The following is a 20,670-nucleotide window of genomic DNA, read 5'->3' on the forward strand; positions in this document are numbered from 1 at the left end:
CCTCCCAGGAGCAGGGCTAGAGGGCAAATGGGGGCAGTGGCTCCCCTGTGTGGATCACACAAGCACTGCCCAGCCGGCTGGACATGGGGGGCAGGGGAAGCTCGCACACAGTGGCCACGGCCACTTCCCACCACCCTGTGCTGCCGCCGCTCTGCATCTGGCTGCGTGCCACCTTCTGCTCCCCGTTCCACGACTGGCCACCAGGAGTACACTTTCTAAAAAGGTTGAAAACCTCTGGCATAAGTTAACTGCAGTTTACAACCCTAATTTAGAGTAATTTCTTTTTACTCTCCTGCCAAGGTCTACATTTATGATTTTGTAATTGTTCTGCAACAATTAACGTACAACCTTGGCAATAATTTAAGGAGGGCAGTGAATGGAGCCATCTGTATTGTTTAGGTAACCAATTGCCTTGTGTAACCGATTGTTGCAAGAAGGTATCTGAATTTGGAAATATAAAAAAAACTATCTTTCACTTTCTAGAATGTTTATCAGCAAATTTCTCACCCCCAGTTCACCATCAGTACATGTTCATTGGTGGTAATGCTTTATTAGACAAGGTTTAGACTGAAATGGAAAGTGTCTAAGAGATATAACTTGGGTATCAGGAACAGCTGCATCTTCCAAGGGTATTGGAATGTGGACTGATGTACTGAAAATAACAGTAGACTTAGATGTTACAGACAGTCACTTAATATTCAGTCTCTCTGGAAATAGTAGTAGAAATGTTGAGCAGCAGCAAGTGTTGAAAGTGACCTTTTATGCTAGATGCAAAAAAGGAGGATGAGCAAATATAGGTAAGTCATAATTCACATAATTTCCAAAATGTTTGTTTACATAGATGGAAGTCTGTTTTATAATTACTTTTTTCCCCTCCCCAACTAGGAATATATCCCTACAGTGACTATCCTTTGTAACCCTGGCATAAGGACTCGCCACTGGCAGCAGATGTCAGATATAATAGGATATGATTTAACTCCAGACTCTGGAACTACCCTGAGAAAAGTTTTAAAGCAGAACCTTGGCCCTTATCTGGAACAATTTGAAACCATAAGTATAGGTGCAAGTAAGGTGAGCAGAGTGATTTGGTTGTAAAAACCTCTTAAGAAAGAAATGAAGAGTAAAGTATGTTTCTATACTATTTTTATGGCTTACTAAAACTACCATTTTTGTTTTCTTGGTATTATGAGACTCTTGATTAGAGCTACTTATTGTCAGTGTGAGCCACTGGATGGAGTATTGAACATAATTTTGAACTTGTGCACATTTGTGGCTTGTTTGGCATCATTAATGGTACCTGGTTTTTATATCTCAGAAAATTTAATATCAAGAAAAATAGTAACAGAAGGCAATGGTTTGATGTTAGAAGAAAATGAAAATTTACCTAATGATTATTTAAGTATGTGCACTTATATATTGAATGCATCAAATGGAGAAAACAGTGACTACAAAACCTTCCTTCCTTCTTCTTGCTAGGAATTTTCCTTAGAGAAGGCAATGCATACTATGATGGAAACCTGGGATTCAGTGTCCTTCAATACAAGCATTTATCGTGAGACTGGAGTTCGTATTCTGTCTTCAGTAGATGAAATTCAGACTATTCTAGATGATCAGATTGTAAAAACTCAAACAATGAGAGGATCACCTTTCATTAAACCATTTGAAAAAGAAATCAAGGTATGATAAACCACCTTTTAAAAGTGACATTTTTATTCAATGGACAACTATTATAAAGTACAAGACCACCTGTATTGTCTCATTATTGTGGTATTTTTCATTAGAAAAATCTAATATTTCAAAAATTACTCTTGAGGATAATTTTAAGTATACCCAAAGTGTTTTTATTTTTTTTTATGTTGAAATGCTGAAATTTCTTTCTCTTCCTATGACAAGTCTGAATTCAGTAGAGAGAACATGAAGCCATGCACATTATAAATCATTTTATAAGAATCTCTACACCCATTTTAATGTATTGCAGTTATGTTTTCATTATCTTCAGTACTGAGAGCCAGATCCAAATAAAATTTGTAAGCATCTGAAACAGTCAGTGATTATATAAGGTAAAAAGCAAAAAGAGCCTTGGTAGTGAGGGCTTGAACCCAGCCCCTCATCTGAGATGAGCGGTCGCCCACTGGACTACCATGTCACTCCGGTTTGCTTGCTCTTCTTCTGGCCCCATCAGTGTCTTGTACTTTGACTTCACAGTAGCCAAGTGTCGATGGGTGGTTGGGAGGGAGTTCACACCTATCTTGGCCTGTAGTCTAGTGGTTAGGATAGCATTAAGTTCTCTCAAGATGTAGGTCTGTGTCCCCTCAGGATGAGGAGGGGCCTAGAAGCCTCGTGTGTCACTTCAGCTCCATCCTTACCGGACATGTTAACGGTGAATAAAGGATGCCTTTTGGAGCAAGACATTAAAGATTTTGTGGTGCTTAAATGGAGGACTCTATATGGTCATATATATCGTATCGTATCCCCTTAAGGGCTGGAAAAAAATTCCGTAGGCTGCTGCAGAAAAACTGTAGAGTCACCTGCAAATGCCATTCTGTAATCTAAAGGCTAGGGTAGTCTTTGTGGTTACTGCATCTCCCCAACTTTAAATTCAGTCTTCCAGTGTGAACCTGCTGTCTCTGTCACTGCATCTGTATCTCATTAATGCACAGGTGAGTTCACTGAATGCAGATGGTTTACACCTTTTACACAAATCCTTCAAATGTGGCCCCATTTATAAAGTGATAGACTATAAACTGCTTTAGTGGTGTGAGCAAGAGTATCTTTGGATACCAGGGAGCATGATCTGTTTCTAATGGCCCCTAAACATGAGATTATTGAAAAATGCTAATACTAAAGTAAGGCAAGGCCCTATGAGGAGAGACTGAGGGACCTAGCTCTCTTCAGCCTTCGCAAGAGAAGACTGAGAGGTGATCTTGTGGCTGCCTATAAATTAATCAGGGGAGGGCAGCAGGGAATAGGAGATGCTCTATTTACTAGGGCACCCCCCTGAAGTAACTAGGAACAATGGCCACGAATTGACGGAGAGCAGATTTAGGTTAGACATTAGAACGAAATTCTTCACAATAAGGGTTGCCAGAATCTGGAATGGGCTTCCAAGGGAGGTGGTGCTCTCCCCTACCCTGGGGGTCTTCAAGAGGAGACAGGACAAGCACCTGGCTGGGGTTGTCTGACTCCAGCGCTGTTTCCTGCCCAGGACAGCAAGTCAGACTCGATGACTTACTGAGGTCCCTTCCGACCCAAACATCTATGAATCTATAATCTGATAGTGCCTTTAAGTGAGCAATCTGCACTGAAATCTGCAAATTAGTCCCCTGGTAGATTAGAGTTTGTAAACTGTATCAGCATTATATGTCCAGGGAAGAACTTCAATTTTCCTGTGGTTTTCTTGTCTGTTTCTGTTGTTGCCTTGGAAGGGTGTTATGCTATCTATAAAGTTTGTTTTCTTTATGTTCATATACTCTCTTTAAACATATATAATATGACTGTAGTGCAGTAAAAATTTTAATACATTTGTAAAGGAATGGGAAGATCATCTGATTCGAGTTCAGGAGATTATCGATGAATGGCTGAAAGTGCAAGCTCAGTGGCTTTACTTGGAACCCATCTTTTCTTCAGAGGACATCATGCAACAGATGCCAGAGGAGGGACGTCTCTTCCAGACTGTAGACAGATATTGGAGAGACATTATGAAATATTGTACCAAAGACCCTAAAGTAAGGCATGGCATACTCCAGATGATTAAGAAGACATGTTTTCCCCATTCAGTTCTGTCAGTAATTTAGTAACCAAATATATTTAATGAACTTTCATCCCACTCGCATCAAGTATAAAAGCACTCATCATAAATTTATCAGTTTTATAGCCTTTACTATACACTGTACCTTGACTGTGACTTTTGATGTGAATCCGCAAGTGATTACGTATCTTTTATTACAGGTTCTTTCTGCCACTTCATTGACAGGTTTATTAGAGAAGCTTCAGAACTGTAATGAGCTTCTGGACAAAATCATGAAAGGACTTAATGCTTATCTTGAGAAAAAGCGTCTCTTCTTTCCTCGGTATACTGCTTGTTCATTGTTCGATGCTTGTTCTACTGTATAAAAAGCTTGACATATATAATAACTTAATACTTCTGTTCTTTGTGTGAATCTTTTTTTAGATTTTTCTTCTTATCCAATGATGAAATGTTGGAGATTTTGTCAGAAACTAAAGATCCTCTTAGAGTTCAGCCTCACTTGAAAAAATGTTTCGAGGGCATTGCTAAACTGCATTTCCTTCCTAATCTGGATATTAAGGCAATGTTCAGCTCTGAAGGGGAACGAGTTGAACTGATTTCAACCATTTCTACTTCTGAAGCTCGAGGTGCAGTGGAGAAGTGGCTGGTCCAAGTTGAAGATATTATGCTAAGGAGTATACATGATGTTATAACTAATGCAAGAGAGGTGTGTTTTCTAATACAGACTTGGGCTCCATCCTGCAAATGTTTGCTTGTACCCAGAGTCCCTACTTCACTTTTAGGGCCCACTAAGCAGGCTTTTTATACCAGAAGTCCTCCTGACTTCAATTAAATTTAAGTATATGAAGGTTTGTTAGATCAAGTTCAATTTATTAATCTGAGACTTGTAGTTATACAACTATGAGGTCAGTGGGAGTTTTGTTTGAATAAGGACTGAATTATGTTGTGTTTTCTTCTGTGTAAAATAAGCCTGACAGCAATAGGAAACTTCTAAGATTCCCTGTTTTAGTTTTTCACTCCTTTTTTAGCTAATTAAAAATTAAAAGTAATCAAAATGCTTGTTGCAAGTTTGACTTCACCTAAAAGAGAACCACAATTGCCAAATTAGTATGCTAGGCAGATTTTCATAATTAACATGAACATTTCAAACATTTTTTGCTCTTTAAACACAAAGAAGGAAGAAACCATAAACAAGAAAGGCAATTTAAAATACGTATTTTGTGGTGGCTTTGAAACCCCCCCAGATAGTGGGCATTCCAAAGCCTATTATTGTATTATATTATATTATTACCTTGATGATTGTAATGCAAAGGCATGGTTAACAGTACACATCCAGTTATTTACTTGTGACACTGTTAAGTAATGCATTTAACTTCTTTAGGCATATCCAGAGACTGAGAGAAAAAAATGGGTTCTGGAGTGGCCCGGACAGGTGGTTCTGTGCGTATCTCAAATGTTCTGGACAAGTGAGGTACATGAAGCCATTTGCAGTGGGCCAGAGGTAATAATAATCTCATTATTTTTGCTTTTTTGTTATTTTGTTCAACTAAGGCATTCATCTTCCTCACCCAAGATAAGTTTGGATAAAGCAACTGATAAGAAACATTAAAACATAAATGTGTAAATTACCTTTGGGTGTTTCAAATGTTAATTAATGATTAAAATCCAAAGATTGGGAAGTAGCCGAGTCTTCATTTTCCTAGAGGATACTCAAACAAGTGATACACAGAGAATGGGGATAGTGAGTACTGCCTACAAATTTTACATTTTTTCCCTACATTTAAAGTCCCATAGAAATCTGTAGAAATTTCCTGGATTTAATATTGGGTTTTGAATTTTTTTAAAACAATGTTGGCTCACATGTAACTCTCTTGCTACCTTTGAGTTTTCTGTTAGAAAAGCCAAACTATTTGTGTAGTCTTTGTTCTAACTTAAAAAACCCCAAAACACAAAAATAATGGTACTACCACTGATGCTTGAAGGGATTAAAAAAATAAAAACACCAGGCAGACTGGAAAGTTTAAAAATGTGGCTGTGCTAAATTCACACACGTGTACATATTTACAACCATTTATTTATACAAACAATTTATTATTACAGTTGAGCAAATTTTCTGCAACTAATTAAACATTATTACTTCTTGGTTTAAATTAATTCAGAAAGGTAGTGAAAAGAAATAAAGACCCCTGAATTAATTTTTGCATTAGGTAATCCAGGTTTTTTAAAGATGGCTTCAATCTACATTTCCAATAAGAATAATGGATAATTGTCTTAATATAGGCCTCTTTTTGACTAAGTGTTCTATCTGTAACAGTTTTTTAAAGACTGCAACATATAAATGTTGGCAATACTTTGAAAAAAAAAAAAAAAGCAAACTAAAACTAATGTTTGAAAAAATATACACTGTGTCCGGTCCCATATTTCTTAATGCCAGGTCCTATTTTATGTGTGTGTAGTTTAGAGTTTTCCAAACTACAGTTCAAAAACCACTGATGGTGCATAGAGAACTATTTACAGAGTAGACAGGTCATATGGTGTTGGGCCCTCCTATTCATTTACAACAATTACAATAAAAGAAAGCTTTGTACCTTCTGCTTCAGTGTGCTTTGGATCAGTCCTTAAAAGAGCCCACAGATATCTGCATACTTTCCATCATGTCACTATCTAATGTCTGCACAGAGACATTCAGGGAAGTTAAGCCAAATTAAATAATGTGTATAAATTAAAAGATGTCTAAATTTCTGTGTGGTCCTGAATGCGACCATATACATGATGGTTTATGTGCCTTAATCTGTGCACAGTGACTTCACATTTTCAGGTGATTTACCTTGGCTTTCTTGAATGTTCCTGTTTAGACAAACCCTATATACATGTTTTGCTTCTGTTTCTATGGCGTAATTACATAATTGTGAGCAAGAGGAGGTGATCCCTGGGGAAATTACAGCAAAGGAAAATGGTCAATTAGACTGGCATCTTAATAAAGATTGTTTATCTTGTGGAAAAAAAAAAGAGAACCAAAGACTGCAGGTTAAGGTTCAAAGATTTTAAAATCCAGTTCATTACACTTTTTTCTTTCAGGGTTTACTTGATTATTATGACACACTTCAACTTCAGCTTAATGATATTGTGGATTTGGTAAGAGGAAAATTATCTAAGCAAACACGAACTACACTAGGTGCTTTGGTGACTATTGATGTGCATGCTAGAGATGTCGTCATGGAAATGATTAAAAGTGGTACATATCTTTTTAAAATGTTATTGTTGATGTGTTTTTACCATAGATTTACCCCAAACAGAGAAATAGACTTCTATGATCTGATTTCCTTCCTTTTTTTAATGTAAGCATCTTAAGTAGGAAAACATTCATAATTACAAAACTACCAGTATTTCATATCTGTGAATGTATCTTATACTTTACTATATCCGATTTTATAAAACTTTTTTCAGCTCTAGTGCTAATTCCATTTCTACTAGGTGTGGAAAATGAAACAGACTTTCAGTGGCTCGCTCAACTGCGATATTATTGGGAATATGAGAATGTTCGTGTCCGCATCATTAATTGCAATGTAAAATATGCCTATGAATACCTTGGAAACTCACCTCGACTTGTCATTACTCCACTTACGGATAGGTGTTACCGCACATTGGTATGCTTTTATATAAAAACACACAGTTGAGATGACTACAGAATTAATTTAATTGTAATATGTTTTTTTCCTACTTCATACTTGTTAGGTTCACAGCACTAATTATGGGACTCAGCATTTCTGTTTAAAACATCCAGTATTCAGAGGCCTGTGAGCATTTTTCCATGTGCTCCTGATGTGGCACCTGGCACTTTTAATTAGTGAATTGAGCTAATTAAAAGTGCCAGGCTCCACATAGGGAGCATGTGTATCAGTGGTGTAGCACTCCACGCTCAGAAAATGGCAGTGGTGCGCTTTGAACTAAAGCACATTGAACGTGTTTTAGTTAAAAGCACAACACTGCCATTTTCTCAGTGCGGAGGTGTGCTGTGCTGCTGATGCATGTGACACACGCGGCTGCCAGAGCGCATCAGTTTACGTGCTCTATCAGACTCAATTAATTGAGTCTGCTCTGATGTGCTAGATTTCCAGCGCATTGGAGCAGGCTCCTCACATGTGTGTAAGTGCCTTGTGATTCTTATTTAAACTTTCAAACCTGACCTATCTTATGTTACCACACCTGACCACACCTGCAACTATTGTTAATTGTGCATGTTTTGTGCTAAACTGTGCACGTTTACCAACATGGCTGAAATGTGACTGGATGATTTGGTTGTATATCTAGCATAAAGCAAACTTGGCAGCTGGCTAACAGTGAGGGGGTAAACCACTTGTGATGCTCTGTAGCTAGCAAATGAAATTGCCATTGACTTACCTATGATATTGTTCTTAAAATTGGGACAGAAAAGAAACCCCGAATGCACTTGAAAGAGTACTGGGAACTAGAGGGAGGAATAAGGGTTATGTTGGGGAGCTAGAAGGAAGGAAGAAATAATGATCAGTGATTGACAGATCCAGAAAGATGGGAGAGAGAATGAGTGATGAAGGTAGGATGGTATGGGAAAGGAAAGCAGAGGAAGAGACTGGCATCTGGGGGAGAACAGTAACGGAATAATAGTAAATAATAATGGATCATAGTAAATAGTAAGTAGACAATAGATCAGGGCCAGAGTAAATGGAGACTGGGTAGAGAAGAACACAGGGAATGAGAAGGAAGAGACAAGTTTAAGGACAAAAAGGGAAAAATGGTAACAAAGAGAAGCTGTCAAGATCAGGACCCATTTGTTTTTTCCTGTAAGTAAGAACTGCCAGATCCAGTCCAGAACAGAAAATATCCAGGCAGGATTAGTATACTAAGGGAAAAAAGACTGCATCCCCCTTTCTAGGTACCTGTAATAAAAGACAGCTTCAAGCTGAACTCATTTACTTTATTTTGAAGTTGGAAATTGTAAGTAAACGTTAGGGTAGCCTTTTCCATTTAGTATGAATCTGTTTTATATAGTACGTGTTTTCAGTTTTTGTGTTACAATTGATTTTAAAATTATTTTCTATTATTAAAGTTGTCTCCAGGATTAAATTATTGGTTATCTTCATAAACCATTTCTTTTCTTTTCTTTAGATTGGAGCTTTTTATCTAAACCTTGGTGGTGCCCCAGAGGGCCCAGCAGGAACAGGCAAAACTGAGACCACCAAAGACTTGGCTAAGGCTCTTGCTGTGCAATGTGTTGTCTTCAACTGTTCTGATGGCCTTGATTATCTGGCAATGGGGAAGGTAAACAGAATTGCATTGCAAGCTCAGGATTTGTATATGTCAGGAAAAAGGTGTTAATTTCCAATGCAAGTTAGGTGCCTACCTCACAAAGCATTTTTGAGGATCTGACCAATGATCCACTGCCCCAAACAACTGCCAATCCAAGGTCTCAATTCTGCAATGAGTTTTACATGTGCTTAACTTAATACACTGCAGATAATATCACTGAAGTCCCTGAGACTACTAACAATGTGTAAAGTTAAATATGGGTGGAAGAGCTTGTAGGATCAAAGAGGCAGAGACAGCTTCCATTGAAACCAATGAAAAAGTTCTGTTAACTTGTTTTCCTAGAATCCTTGGCTGACCTGTATTTTCAATTAGGCTAAAATCTTAGTCAAAATATACAAGTAAATGTATTTCACATAATTCAGCTGAACCCCTCATGTCAATTATTTATTTTAAATCTTCTCATGCTGTGTTAGAGACATAATTACCAGGGATCCGGGTTTTCCCATTTCCCACAGAAAAGATCTGCACATGCTGGCTTGGAGCCACTCTGGTCTGGTGTGGTCTGAAGACATGCACCAGCAGGCTGAACTGGCTCCCTGCCATCATGTTCAGGCCCTGGGACTCAGCCAGAGGTGTGTGCTGCCAGGTCCTCTGCCTGCCATGGCCATGAGCCCACCACCTGCTGCTGCTAAGCTGCTGGCAGCGGTGGCTGTGCACCATGGGGGAGGTGGAATGTGGGGGGAGGGCCCACACCTACCTACAAATCCCCCCACGCACACCCACAAACCCCACACATGTCCACAAACCCCAAATACTCCCATACCCACACACCCACCCATACTCCTCCACATCTTCACAAACCACCCCCCAAACACACCTTACAGCCACCCCAACCATACAAAGTACCTACATATATTTCTAAAGAAGATTGAAGTAGTGCTATATTTAGTTTACTTTGTAATAAAAATAAAAGTAATTTTGCATAATTTTGAGTTTTTCTGCACAATTTTGAGTTTTTCTGCACTCTGTACCCTGGGGTGTACAGAGTGGTCTCAGCAGAGGATTTTCCATGATGAAAAACCTAATATCAAATGCCGAAATGTATAGGTATTTAGAAAATATTTTATTATAGTGATTGAGGCACTGGTAGGTTTCCAAGTTGCTTTAAAATGTTAAATATATCAATAAAACATTGTGTTCAGTTGATACCTCTCTCTCTCTCTCTCTCTCTCTCTCTCTCTCTCTCTCTCTCTCTCTATTTATTTATTTATTTATTTATTTATTTATATATATAGTGGCCTTTCATTTTGATAAGAGATTTGGGGGTTTTACTCAGATAATTTGTGATATTTTTTTATCAGAGAAAAACAGGATCCATGGTAATTACATCCTTTCTTTCTTGTTTTGCAGTTTTTTAAGGGTTTGGCTTCTTCAGGTGCTTGGGCTTGTTTTGATGAGTTCAATCGCATTGAGCTAGAAGTACTGTCTGTGGTGGCTCAGCAGATTCTTTGCATTCAGAGAGCCATACAGATGAAGGTGGAAACATTTAATTTTGAAGGGACTGAACTGAAGCTCAATCCCAACTGTTTTGTAGCTATTACCATGAATCCAGGTTATGCAGGACGGTCTGAGCTGCCAGACAACCTCAAGGTAAAACAATAAAATAAACTAATTCACTTAATAATACCTTCGAAAACATGACCAAATGGGCATTGATGATTTTAAAACAGAATGTGGCACATAGAATATATACACTTCATAAAATTTACTTTTCTTATGCTATGTATTTCTTTTTTAAGAGGAATGTCCTTGAAAGTTGTCTGTTAAAATTGTTTGTTAATTTTCTTTTTTGTGTGGCTGGTCAAAGCTTGCAGTTCTAGGGAGATGTTTTATCCCAATACAAATTGTGTAGGAACTTCAGAAATTCATCCTAAGTTACTTTAAAGAAATTATGATGTTGGATCCAATTATTTTAAGTAAACATGCTTTTAAAAATGTTCCAAAAGTATTGCACAAAAACAGTGCTAATGAAATTTGACTAGTTCATGTGATGAATCTGCTATTTAAACACTTCCTATTATGTTTGCTTATGCCTATTTCTAGAAAGCAGTATTGCAGAGCTGGTCTGTATTAGAGGCATGTTGCTTCAAAGGAAGGCTTTGTAGGAATGCCAAATTCATTTAGGAACTTTCTGAACTGGGAGCAAGCACACTCCTATGTTCTTTCTGGAGCTGCCCCCTTGCTATTCTTGAGATATTTGGCTCAGGTGGCAAATAAAACAGTCTGTGCACGCTTAAGAGTAAGAATGTAGGGACAGAAAGTTGGAGGAAAACAGCAACGGGGGAGGCTACAGTCTGGATCTTAGCAAATCATATGGCATGAAAGGAGACCAAGCATCTTGTTTGTGTCTGGCTCCTAATGAGTCATGGTTCTTGTCTTCTAATGTTGATAATTCTGTAACGGTATAACTTTATACATCCACACGCTTTAAGTGCTGGTCAAAGATTTCTTATTTCTGTTCTCTTATTCTTAAGTGATCTAAGCATGTCTCTTGGGATATGTATTTCAGGTTCTTTTCCGAACAGTAGCCATGATGGTTCCTAACTATGCCCTGATAGCAGAAATCTCTCTCTACTCATATGGATTTCTGAATGCTAAGCCATTATCAGTAAAGATAGTCATGACCTACAGGCTTTGTTCAGAACAGCTTTCCTCTCAGTTTCATTATGACTATGGCATGCGAGCAGTTAAAGCTGTATTAGTGGCTGCTGGTAATCTAAAGCTGAAATTCCCAAAGGAGAATGAAGATATCCTGGTAAGCTTGTGAGACAGTAGTACATAGTGAATTTCACTAGATTAACTGCTTTTTAGATATCTGTATCCAGCTCTGGCATTGCCTGTGTTCTGCCTTGTCACTGAACCACTCGATCAGATTTTATTCATAATGCTTAATCTGTAAAGATAAACTACTTAATATTTTTATAGCACTTTGTAAATGTGAAACTCAACATAAATGTTTACTATATTTATTTATTAAGATGTAAATAAAAAAGTTACATTTTTAAATGACAAGGAAAGAAAGATGGATATAAAATAGTTGTGGAATTGATGTTTAGTTAACTAAGTTTCCAAAGCACTGCAGCATCATCGTACAATGGATGATCCTATATACATTTAAAAGATAAAGCATGATATGTTTCCTAATTTTTGGCAGGGCATTTCTGATTTCGTTTTAAATTTCTTGTGCCGCTGAATCCTTCAAGAAATCTCTTGAGTCTTGTCACACTGCTGCATTTTTGAAGTTGCTCTGCAGGCAGTCTCTCCGACTTGCTCCTTATTTGTGTCATCTCCCAGCTCCTCTATGAGTATATCATATCCAAAGTGCATGAGAACCAAGAATATAGGAAACAGTAAAGCAGGGGACATAGCTTGCTTGGCATACTGCTAGGGTTGCCAACTCGTGTTTGAATCTATTCCGGAACACAGACGTGCCCACGTGTTTACATATATAAGTTGCAGACTGCAATGAGTAGACTTTGTCAGGATGGCAAACGCACATTACTATTACATTTAAAAAACCCACTGGACTAATGTATAAATAGGATTTAATATTTAATATTTATTTTAATGAATACCCTATCATTTATCTCCTGGGTGGCTCTCAGCAGTTTCCTGGAGATTTATATCTAATTCCTGGAGACTCCAGGGTAATCCTAGAGGGTTGGCAACTCTACATGCTCCAGATTTAGGTAAAAAATCTCCTTCGTTGTCACGTTTATGGATAAAAGAGGAGTGGTTTCTAGATGTGCTAAAAATGATGAGAAATTGCAGAAAGGCAGCAGTGCTATACTGATCCTGGGAGGCAATGAAGTGTGTTTAGATTCCTCCATCAAGCCCCCAGTAGTTTCAGAAATGTTCTTACTCTTAAGGGAAACCTGAGCTTTCCAGTGCAGTGTGGCAATGGCAACTGTGCAGTCTTTGATTTGTATCATATGTACAACACGTCATGTAGACTATTTTAGTTATTGAACAGCATAATAATTATTCTACTGTTGCCATGTACATTGGAACATCAGTTTTCTGTAAAATTGTGTATTTGTTTTCTTTAGCTTCTTCGATCAATCAAAGATGTGAATGAGCCAAAATTTTTGTCACACGATATACCTCTGTTCATGGGAATAACTAGTGATTTATTCCCTGGTGTTAAACTGCCTGAAGCAGATTACAATGTAAGTATCATTGTTAAGTATTTTTTTCTCAGCAATACTCCTGGCATTGTATCAATTTTAACTAACTCCCTAATCTGTTTATAATTGCAAGCTGAGACAGAAAGTAAAATGTTTATAATAGAACTTGTCTGAATGAAAATTCACTTGGTTTCATTGTGATCTCAAGGCCTGGCTTGGGTCCCTCATATATGGAGCTCTTAGAATTTTATTTTTTTTTTAGTTCTAACCCAGTTTTGCCTGAGCAAAACATACCAGACTTTTTTTTTTTTTTTTAACTTGAAGCACCCTTTTTAAATATATCTCACAGGTACATACTCACTCCTATCTGAATATAAGTGGCTTTTGTAAGTGGCTTACTTTCCCCTACCCTGTAATTTTTGGTATGATTTCAGCATGTTCCATTTTATTGTAGAGGTAGAGTCAGCCAGGCTGTCTTAGGCAATGATAACAGAACGAGCAGAAACTCTCCCTGCCTCCATGGACTTGCTATAAATTACTGTTCAATGAAGTACTTAGGAGATTTTTCGTGTGGCTATTTCCCAGATTTTCCTGAAAAATATTTCAATAATTAATAAATATCAAATCTTTATCCACAAATGTTCTAATGCTGGATGATACACCAGACAAGCAGATAAATAATGTGGAATGATGAATAAACCACGTTCATGTTGCTCATGAAGAAAATAAAATTATATTAGGTTTATAAAATATTATTGTAAACTGTGTATTATGTCATACTAGGTAAGTATGACATTATTGTTTTAAACTTTATTAAATAAAAAGGATTTTTTTAATTTTAGGATTTTCTGGAATGTGCCAATGAATGCTGTATAAAGCATAATGTTCAGCCTGTTAAAGTTTTTATGGAGAAAGTTATACAGACTTATGAAATGATGATTGTCAGACATGGGTAAGATTACAAAGTCCTGATTCCAAATGACCACATATTGTCTTTATGGTTTATATAATGGGTAGTAGAAAATATTTATGGAAATAGAATAGGAAAATATTTTAGCATTTTAAGAAGAATCCTAAGAGCCATTAATTTTAGTCAACTCTGGATTTCTTAATTTTAAAGCAAATTTGGTGACCAAAATACTAGTGGTTTTTGAATCTTAATATATTTGATCCTGTACTCCCAACACTCTGGCTTCATTGGTAGTTCTTTCTTTAATGGTGGTTGCAGGTTAGGTTGTTATTGTGGAGAAAAGCTGGTACTGTAGAAGATTAATTCTATCAGAATATCAGTGCAACACGTCTACCATTTTAGTTGTTTTTTTTGTTTTTGGTTCTTTTGGGGGGCGGAACTTTACTGAGCAGTAAATATGTAGTTGTAATCTGTACTGCAGTACACTGGGAAGCATAACAACTGAAAAAAAATTTAGAAAATAGATTAAGCGGGGAGGTGGGTAGATGATAGATTTCAAATATTCAAAAGACTGCCATAAAGAAGAAGGAGAACAACTGAGAAACTTTCTTCCTGTTCTAGCAGTAGGGTAGTGAAATAGTCTGCTCAGAAAAGTTGTGTAATCTCCTTCATTGGATGTTCAAAAGGATGCTGGATAAGCATTGGCAGGGACAATCTAAGAATAGCATTCCTGCATTTGTACATAGGGTTGAACCAGTTGACCCTTGAGGTCCCTTCTAGGTATATGATTCTGTTACTACTACTCAGTTGTTATGTATCGCTTTACATAATTAAAGTCTTCTACAAGAATTAAGTAATAAATCCTTAATCTGGACACAAAACAGTTTGATTTTTACTTTAGGGCAGGGTCCTTACCTGCCTCTGTCTTCCAACAGAATTTCATGTTAACTTTTCCCTAAATAGCAAAGAAAATGAGAAAATAAAGTTAGAACTTATTCTGCAAATAGATTAGATTTACTAGTATGAACCCCTGCTTGGTATTTATATGTGCATCTGTTTGCAGAATTGAGACATTAAGCAATTGAGGCCAGTGTTTTTTAAGAGACTCACTTGCCTTTGACTGACTTACTCAGTTGTGCAGTCAATATGTACAATTGCATGTGCAAATAAACATTTGCATATACAAATGACCATTTAGACTAACTTGTCATTTTTTATCTATGAAATACTTGATTTGCATGCAAATTCAATCCAGGTTTTTTAACTGACCCCATAAAAAGTTACCTCCTAACCATTGATTCATTGATGCAATAAAATGTATTCTGTAATTTTTGCTACATAGAGCTTCAGATCCAGGAAGAAAACTTAGGTCTGTGCTTATGGTAAGCACCTGAATAGTGCCATTTTGGCAACTGGCTGGATCAAGATCACGAAATCTGTTTCAGGAAAGTATAAGAGTTTAATATTTTTTTTTATTTCTGTAGTTTTATGCTTGTAGGAGAGTCTTTCTCTGGGAAGACCAAAGTTCTGCATGTGTTGGCAGATACACTCTCTCTTATGAATGAACGTGGATATGGCGAAGAAGAAAAAGTAATTTTTAGAACTGTGAATCCAAAATCTATCACCATGGGTCAACTTTTTGGACAGTTTGATCTTGTGTCTCATGAGGTAATGTGTGTGTATATATGCTTATTTTTTTAAAATGTCTTGTCATAATTGGCCATGTCATGTTATATAATCCTTCTGTACAGTTTTTGGTCTGGCCTGCATACAGGGTTTGTTTGTCCTGAAGTTTGCTGGCATGGTTATACCAGGGAAGGGTGTAATTCGTTAAGTATCTCTAACATACTTAAGTTAGTAAAATTTAGGTGTGTGACAAAAATAACATGTTTAATGGAAAAGTTATGCTAACAAAAGCCGTGTTGTAGACTCAATTATACTAGCACAAATTCTTGCTTCACCTAGCTTATTCCATTCATAGATTCATAGATGTTAGGGTCGGAAGGGACCTCAATAGATCATCAAGTCCGACCCCCTGCATAAGCAGGAAAGAGTGCTGGGTCTAGATGACCCCAGCTAGATACTCGTCTAACCTCTTCTTGAAGACCCCCAGGGTAGGGGAGAGCACCACCTCCCTTGGGAACCCGTTCCAGACCTTGGCCACTCGAACTGTGAAGAAGTTCTTCCTAATGTCCAGTCTAAATCTGCTCTCTGCTAGCTTGTGGCCATTGTTTCTTGTAACCCCCGGGGGGGAGCGCCTTGGTGAATAAATCCTCACCAATTCCCTTCTGTGCCCCCGTGATGAACTTATAGGCAGCCACAAGGTCGCCTCTCAACCTTCTCTTGCAGAGGCTGAAAAGGTCCAGTTTCTCTAGTCTCTCCTCCTAGGGCTTGGTCTGCAGGACCTTGACCATACGAGTTGCCCTTCGCTGTACCCTCTCCAGGTTATCCGCATCCTTCTTGAAGTGTGGCGCCCAGAATTGCACGCAGTACTCCAACTGCGGTCTGACCAACGCCCTATAGAGGGGAAGTATCACCTCCCTGGACCTATTTGTCATGCATCTGCTGATGCACGATAAAGTGCCATTGGCTTTTCTGATGGCTTCGTCACACTGCCGGCTCATGTTCAACTTGGAGTCCACTAGGACTCCAAGATCCCTTTCCACCTCTGTGCCACCCAGCAGGTCATTCCCTAGGCTGTAGGTGTGCTGGACATTTTTCCTCCCTAGGTGCAGCACTTTGCATTTCTCCTTGTTGAACTGCATCCTGTTGTTTTCTGCCCACTTGTCCAGCCTATCCAGGTCTGCCTGCAGCTGTTCCCTGCCCTCCGGCGTGTCCACTTCTCCCCATAGCTTTGTGTCATCTGCAAACTTGGACAGAGTACATTTCACTCCCTCGTCCAAGTCGCTGATGAAGACGTTAAAGAGTATCGGTCCAAGGACCGAACCCTGCGGGACCCCACTGCCCACACCCTTTCAGGTCAAGACCGACCCATCTACCACGACTCTTTGGGTGCGACCCTCTAGCCAATTCGCCACCCACCGGACTGTGCAGTCATCCACATCACAGCCTCTTAACTTGTTCACCAGTATGGGGTGGGATACCGTATCGAAGGCCTTCCTGAAGTCCAGGTATACGACATCCACCCCTCCTCCTGTGTCCAGGCGTTTCGTAACCTGGTCATAGAAAGAGACTAGATTGGTCAGGCACGATCTGCCCGCCACAAACCCATGCTGGTCTCCCCTCAGCATAACTTGTCCTGCCGGGCTCTCACAAATGTGAGCCTTGATAATTTTTTCAAATACTTTACCAAGGATGGAGGTGAGACTGACCGGCCTATAGTTGCCCGGGTCCTCCTTCCTCCCCTTTTTGAAAATGGGGACCACATTAGCCCTTTTCCAGTCCTCCGGAACTTGGCCTGTGCGCCACGAGCATTCGAATATTCCCGCCAGTGGCTCTGCAATGACGTCGGCCAGTGCCTTCAGCACCCTCGGATGGAGATCATCCGGGCCTGCCGACTTAAAGGCATCCAGTTCTTCCAAGTGACTCTGCACCACCTCAGGATCTACGCATGGAAGTCTGGCGCCTTGCTGCTGCCTCTCTACAACCCCAGTGAGAGACTTGTCGTGCCCCTCACTTAGGAACACTGAGGCAAAGAACTCGTTGAGGAGTTCAGCCTTGTCCCCCCTATCTGTCACCAATTGCTTCTGCCCATTTAGCAGGGGTCCTATTCCTCCCTGGGCCTTTCTTTTACTCCCTATGTATCTAAAAAACAATTTCTTGTTGTCCTTTACTTGGGTTGCCATCCTCAGCTCCATGGTAGCTTTCAAAGAGCTGGTTTAAGCTGTACCACCAAGATAATTCTTTTGCAAGCTTAAATTGAATTACCACTCGTAAAGGGTTTGCTGGTACAGATGTATGGATGACAAAAACTTTCAAGTGTTGAAAAGACCAGAGTTTAAGTAGTGCTTTAGGTGTTGTGGTAGGCCATTGTATTTATACCAGCATACTTACAGATTCATAGATGCTACGGTCAGAAGGGACCTCAGTAGACCATCGAGTCCAACCCCCTGCCCTGGGCAGGAAAGAGTGCTGGGGTCAGACAACCCAAGCCAGGTGCCTGTCTAGCCTCCTCTTAAAGACCCCCAAGGTAGGGGAGGGCACCACCTCCCTCGGAAGTCCATTCCAGATTTTGGCAACCCTTACCATACAGAAGTTCTTTCTGATGTCTAACCTAAATCTGCTTTCCATCAGTTTGTGACCATTGTTCCTAGTGAGTCCAAGGGGTGCCCTGGTAAACAGAGCATCCCCTATTTCTTGCTGCCCCCTCCCTTGATGAATTTGTAGGTGGCCACAAAATCCCCTCTCAACCTTCTCTTGCGGAGGCTAAAGAGATCTAGGGTCCTCAATGTTTCCTCATAGGACTTTGCCTACAGGCCCCCAACCATACGAGTGGCTCTCCTATGAACCCTCTTGAGGTTGTCCACATCCCTTTTGAAGTATGGTGCCCAAAACTGGACACAGTACTCCAACTGCATCCTGACCAGTGCTGCATAAAGGGAAAATATCACCTCCTTAAACCTGTTTGTCATGCACCTGCTAATGCATGATAAAGCATGGTTGGCTTTACTGATCACTTCATCACATTGATGACTCATCTGCATCTTGGAGTCAACAGTGACTCCAAGATCCCTTTCTGCTGCTGTGCTGCTGAGAAGGTCCTCCCCCAGCCTGTAAGTGTGTTGCTGATTTCTTCCTCCTAGGTGCAGCACTTTGCATTCGTCCTTATTAAACTGCATCCTATTCTGTTCCACCCACTTTTTCAACCTGTCCAGATCTGCCTGGATTTGTTCCCTACCCTCTGGTGTGTTAACTTTACCCCATAATTTGGTATCATCAGCGAATGTGGACAGAACGCTTGCTACACCCTCATCCAAGTCACTGATGAAGACATTGAACAGCACCGGTCCAAGGACCAAGGCTTGTGGGACTCCACTGCCCACATCTTTCCAGGTCAATACCAACCCATCCACCACCACTCTCTGGGTATGACCCCTAAGCCAATTTGCCACCCACCTAACCATGTAGTCATCTACTTTGTAGTCGCGTAGTTTATCTATGAGAATATAATGAAGTACCATATCAAAGGCCTTCTTAAAATCCAGTCTGGTCATAAAAAGAAACAAGGTTAGTCAGGTAGGATCTACCTGCTATGAATCCATGCTGGTTGCCCTTTAGCATTGCTTTCCCCACTGGACTCTCACAAATGTGATCCTTAATAATTTTTTCAAGGATTTTCCCAAGGATAGAGGTGAAACTAGCTGGTCTACACCAATTCTGTTCTTCATTGCCTCGCTAACTAATCTCCTGAGCACACTGAAGTCAGCCTTTCTGAAGTCAAGCACTTCTGCCCTACTGGTTATCTTTCCCACCCTACACCGGATAGTGAATTTAATCAGGTGATGGTCACTGTCCCCTAGGTTACCTTGCGTCAGTAGATCATCCACCAAATCATCCCCTGTAGCCAGGACAAAGTCTAGCAAGGCATTTCCCTTAGTGGGACCATATACCTCCTGCATTAGGTGAAGGTCCTGTATGCAGGTTAAGAACCTATGTGAACGGTTGGATCTCGCTGACTGCTCCTCTCAGAAGATGTCTGGGTAGCTTAGGTCACCCATAACAACCATGTCCCTTGACCTTATGGCCTCTGAGAGCTGTCTGGAGAATTCTAGGTCCAACTCCTCCTCCTGATGTAGCAGCCTGTAGTAGACCCCCACTATCAAGTTCCTTTCCCCCCAACCCCTTAAAGCTGTACAAATCCTAGCACAGATGCAATAATACTGTTATCAAGGCTATTATACTGGTATAGTTTATTTCTCTGAAGGAAATATGTAGTGAGAATCTGAGGACCTTTAAACCGGTATAACTGGGTGCCTGTAGATGTGTGGGAACACCGTGCTGAAGCACTGTAATTACAGCATATCAGAGCAGACTCGATTGAATTAGTCTTCAAAATGGTGGTGGAGGCATTTTAACTAAAGCTCGTTAAATGAGCCTCAAGTAAAGTGCCCCCTCTGCCATTTTGAAGCACAGGATGCTGAATATACAAGAAGCTGTGAGTGCTTTAATTAGAGCGACTCTTCGAGCCACTCTAAAGCGCCCTCTCCCCACCCCTGGAGCATGTCTAAAGACACCCACTGTGTCTACACTATGCCACTTTAACTATATAAGTTTCCAAACCTCTGGAATTAAAACATTACAAAAGATGGGTAGATAAGTACTAGGACTAAGGACTTCCCAAGTGTAAAACTCATTGGGTTATGGCAGGAAGAGGAAACTGAATCAATGTGATTGTATGAGGCCTTGGGGGTGAAACAAATGCAAAACAGTGTGCGCAAGATTTTTATCTCAAGTTTCTGCACTTTTCTCCAGGGTACTTGTTTGAGGGAGAAAAAGACTTGATTACATTTTTTTAAATTATGCCAAAAAACACCTGATCATTTTTCATCTATCTGCTCCAAATGGGAAACCAACCTGCT

General features: G+C 39.6%; 1 protein-coding gene across 1 annotated transcript in view; it reads left to right on the plus strand.

Annotated features, from left to right (window-relative positions):
• DNAH12 (dynein axonemal heavy chain 12) overlaps nt 1-20,670 on the plus strand; it is a 152,807-nt gene that overhangs the window by 39,469 nt on the left and 92,668 nt on the right. Inside the window, exons 17-30 of the mRNA XM_014596590.3 lie at nt 886-1,071; nt 1,477-1,677; nt 3,531-3,725; nt 3,949-4,070; nt 4,172-4,454; nt 5,130-5,249; nt 6,827-6,983; nt 7,223-7,395; nt 8,894-9,046; nt 10,445-10,684; nt 11,604-11,849; nt 13,144-13,263; nt 14,064-14,173; nt 15,616-15,799. Of these exons, the coding sequence (XP_014452076.1) occupies nt 886-1,071; nt 1,477-1,677; nt 3,531-3,725; nt 3,949-4,070; nt 4,172-4,454; nt 5,130-5,249; nt 6,827-6,983; nt 7,223-7,395; nt 8,894-9,046; nt 10,445-10,684; nt 11,604-11,849; nt 13,144-13,263; nt 14,064-14,173; nt 15,616-15,799 (2,490 nt within the window). The remainder of the gene's footprint in view (nt 1-885; nt 1,072-1,476; nt 1,678-3,530; nt 3,726-3,948; nt 4,071-4,171; nt 4,455-5,129; nt 5,250-6,826; nt 6,984-7,222; nt 7,396-8,893; nt 9,047-10,444; nt 10,685-11,603; nt 11,850-13,143; nt 13,264-14,063; nt 14,174-15,615; nt 15,800-20,670) is intronic.

This window comes from Alligator mississippiensis, chromosome 12 (genome assembly GCF_030867095.1).
Source record: "Alligator mississippiensis isolate rAllMis1 chromosome 12, rAllMis1, whole genome shotgun sequence".
Taxonomy (NCBI): domain Eukaryota; kingdom Metazoa; phylum Chordata; order Crocodylia; family Alligatoridae; genus Alligator; species Alligator mississippiensis.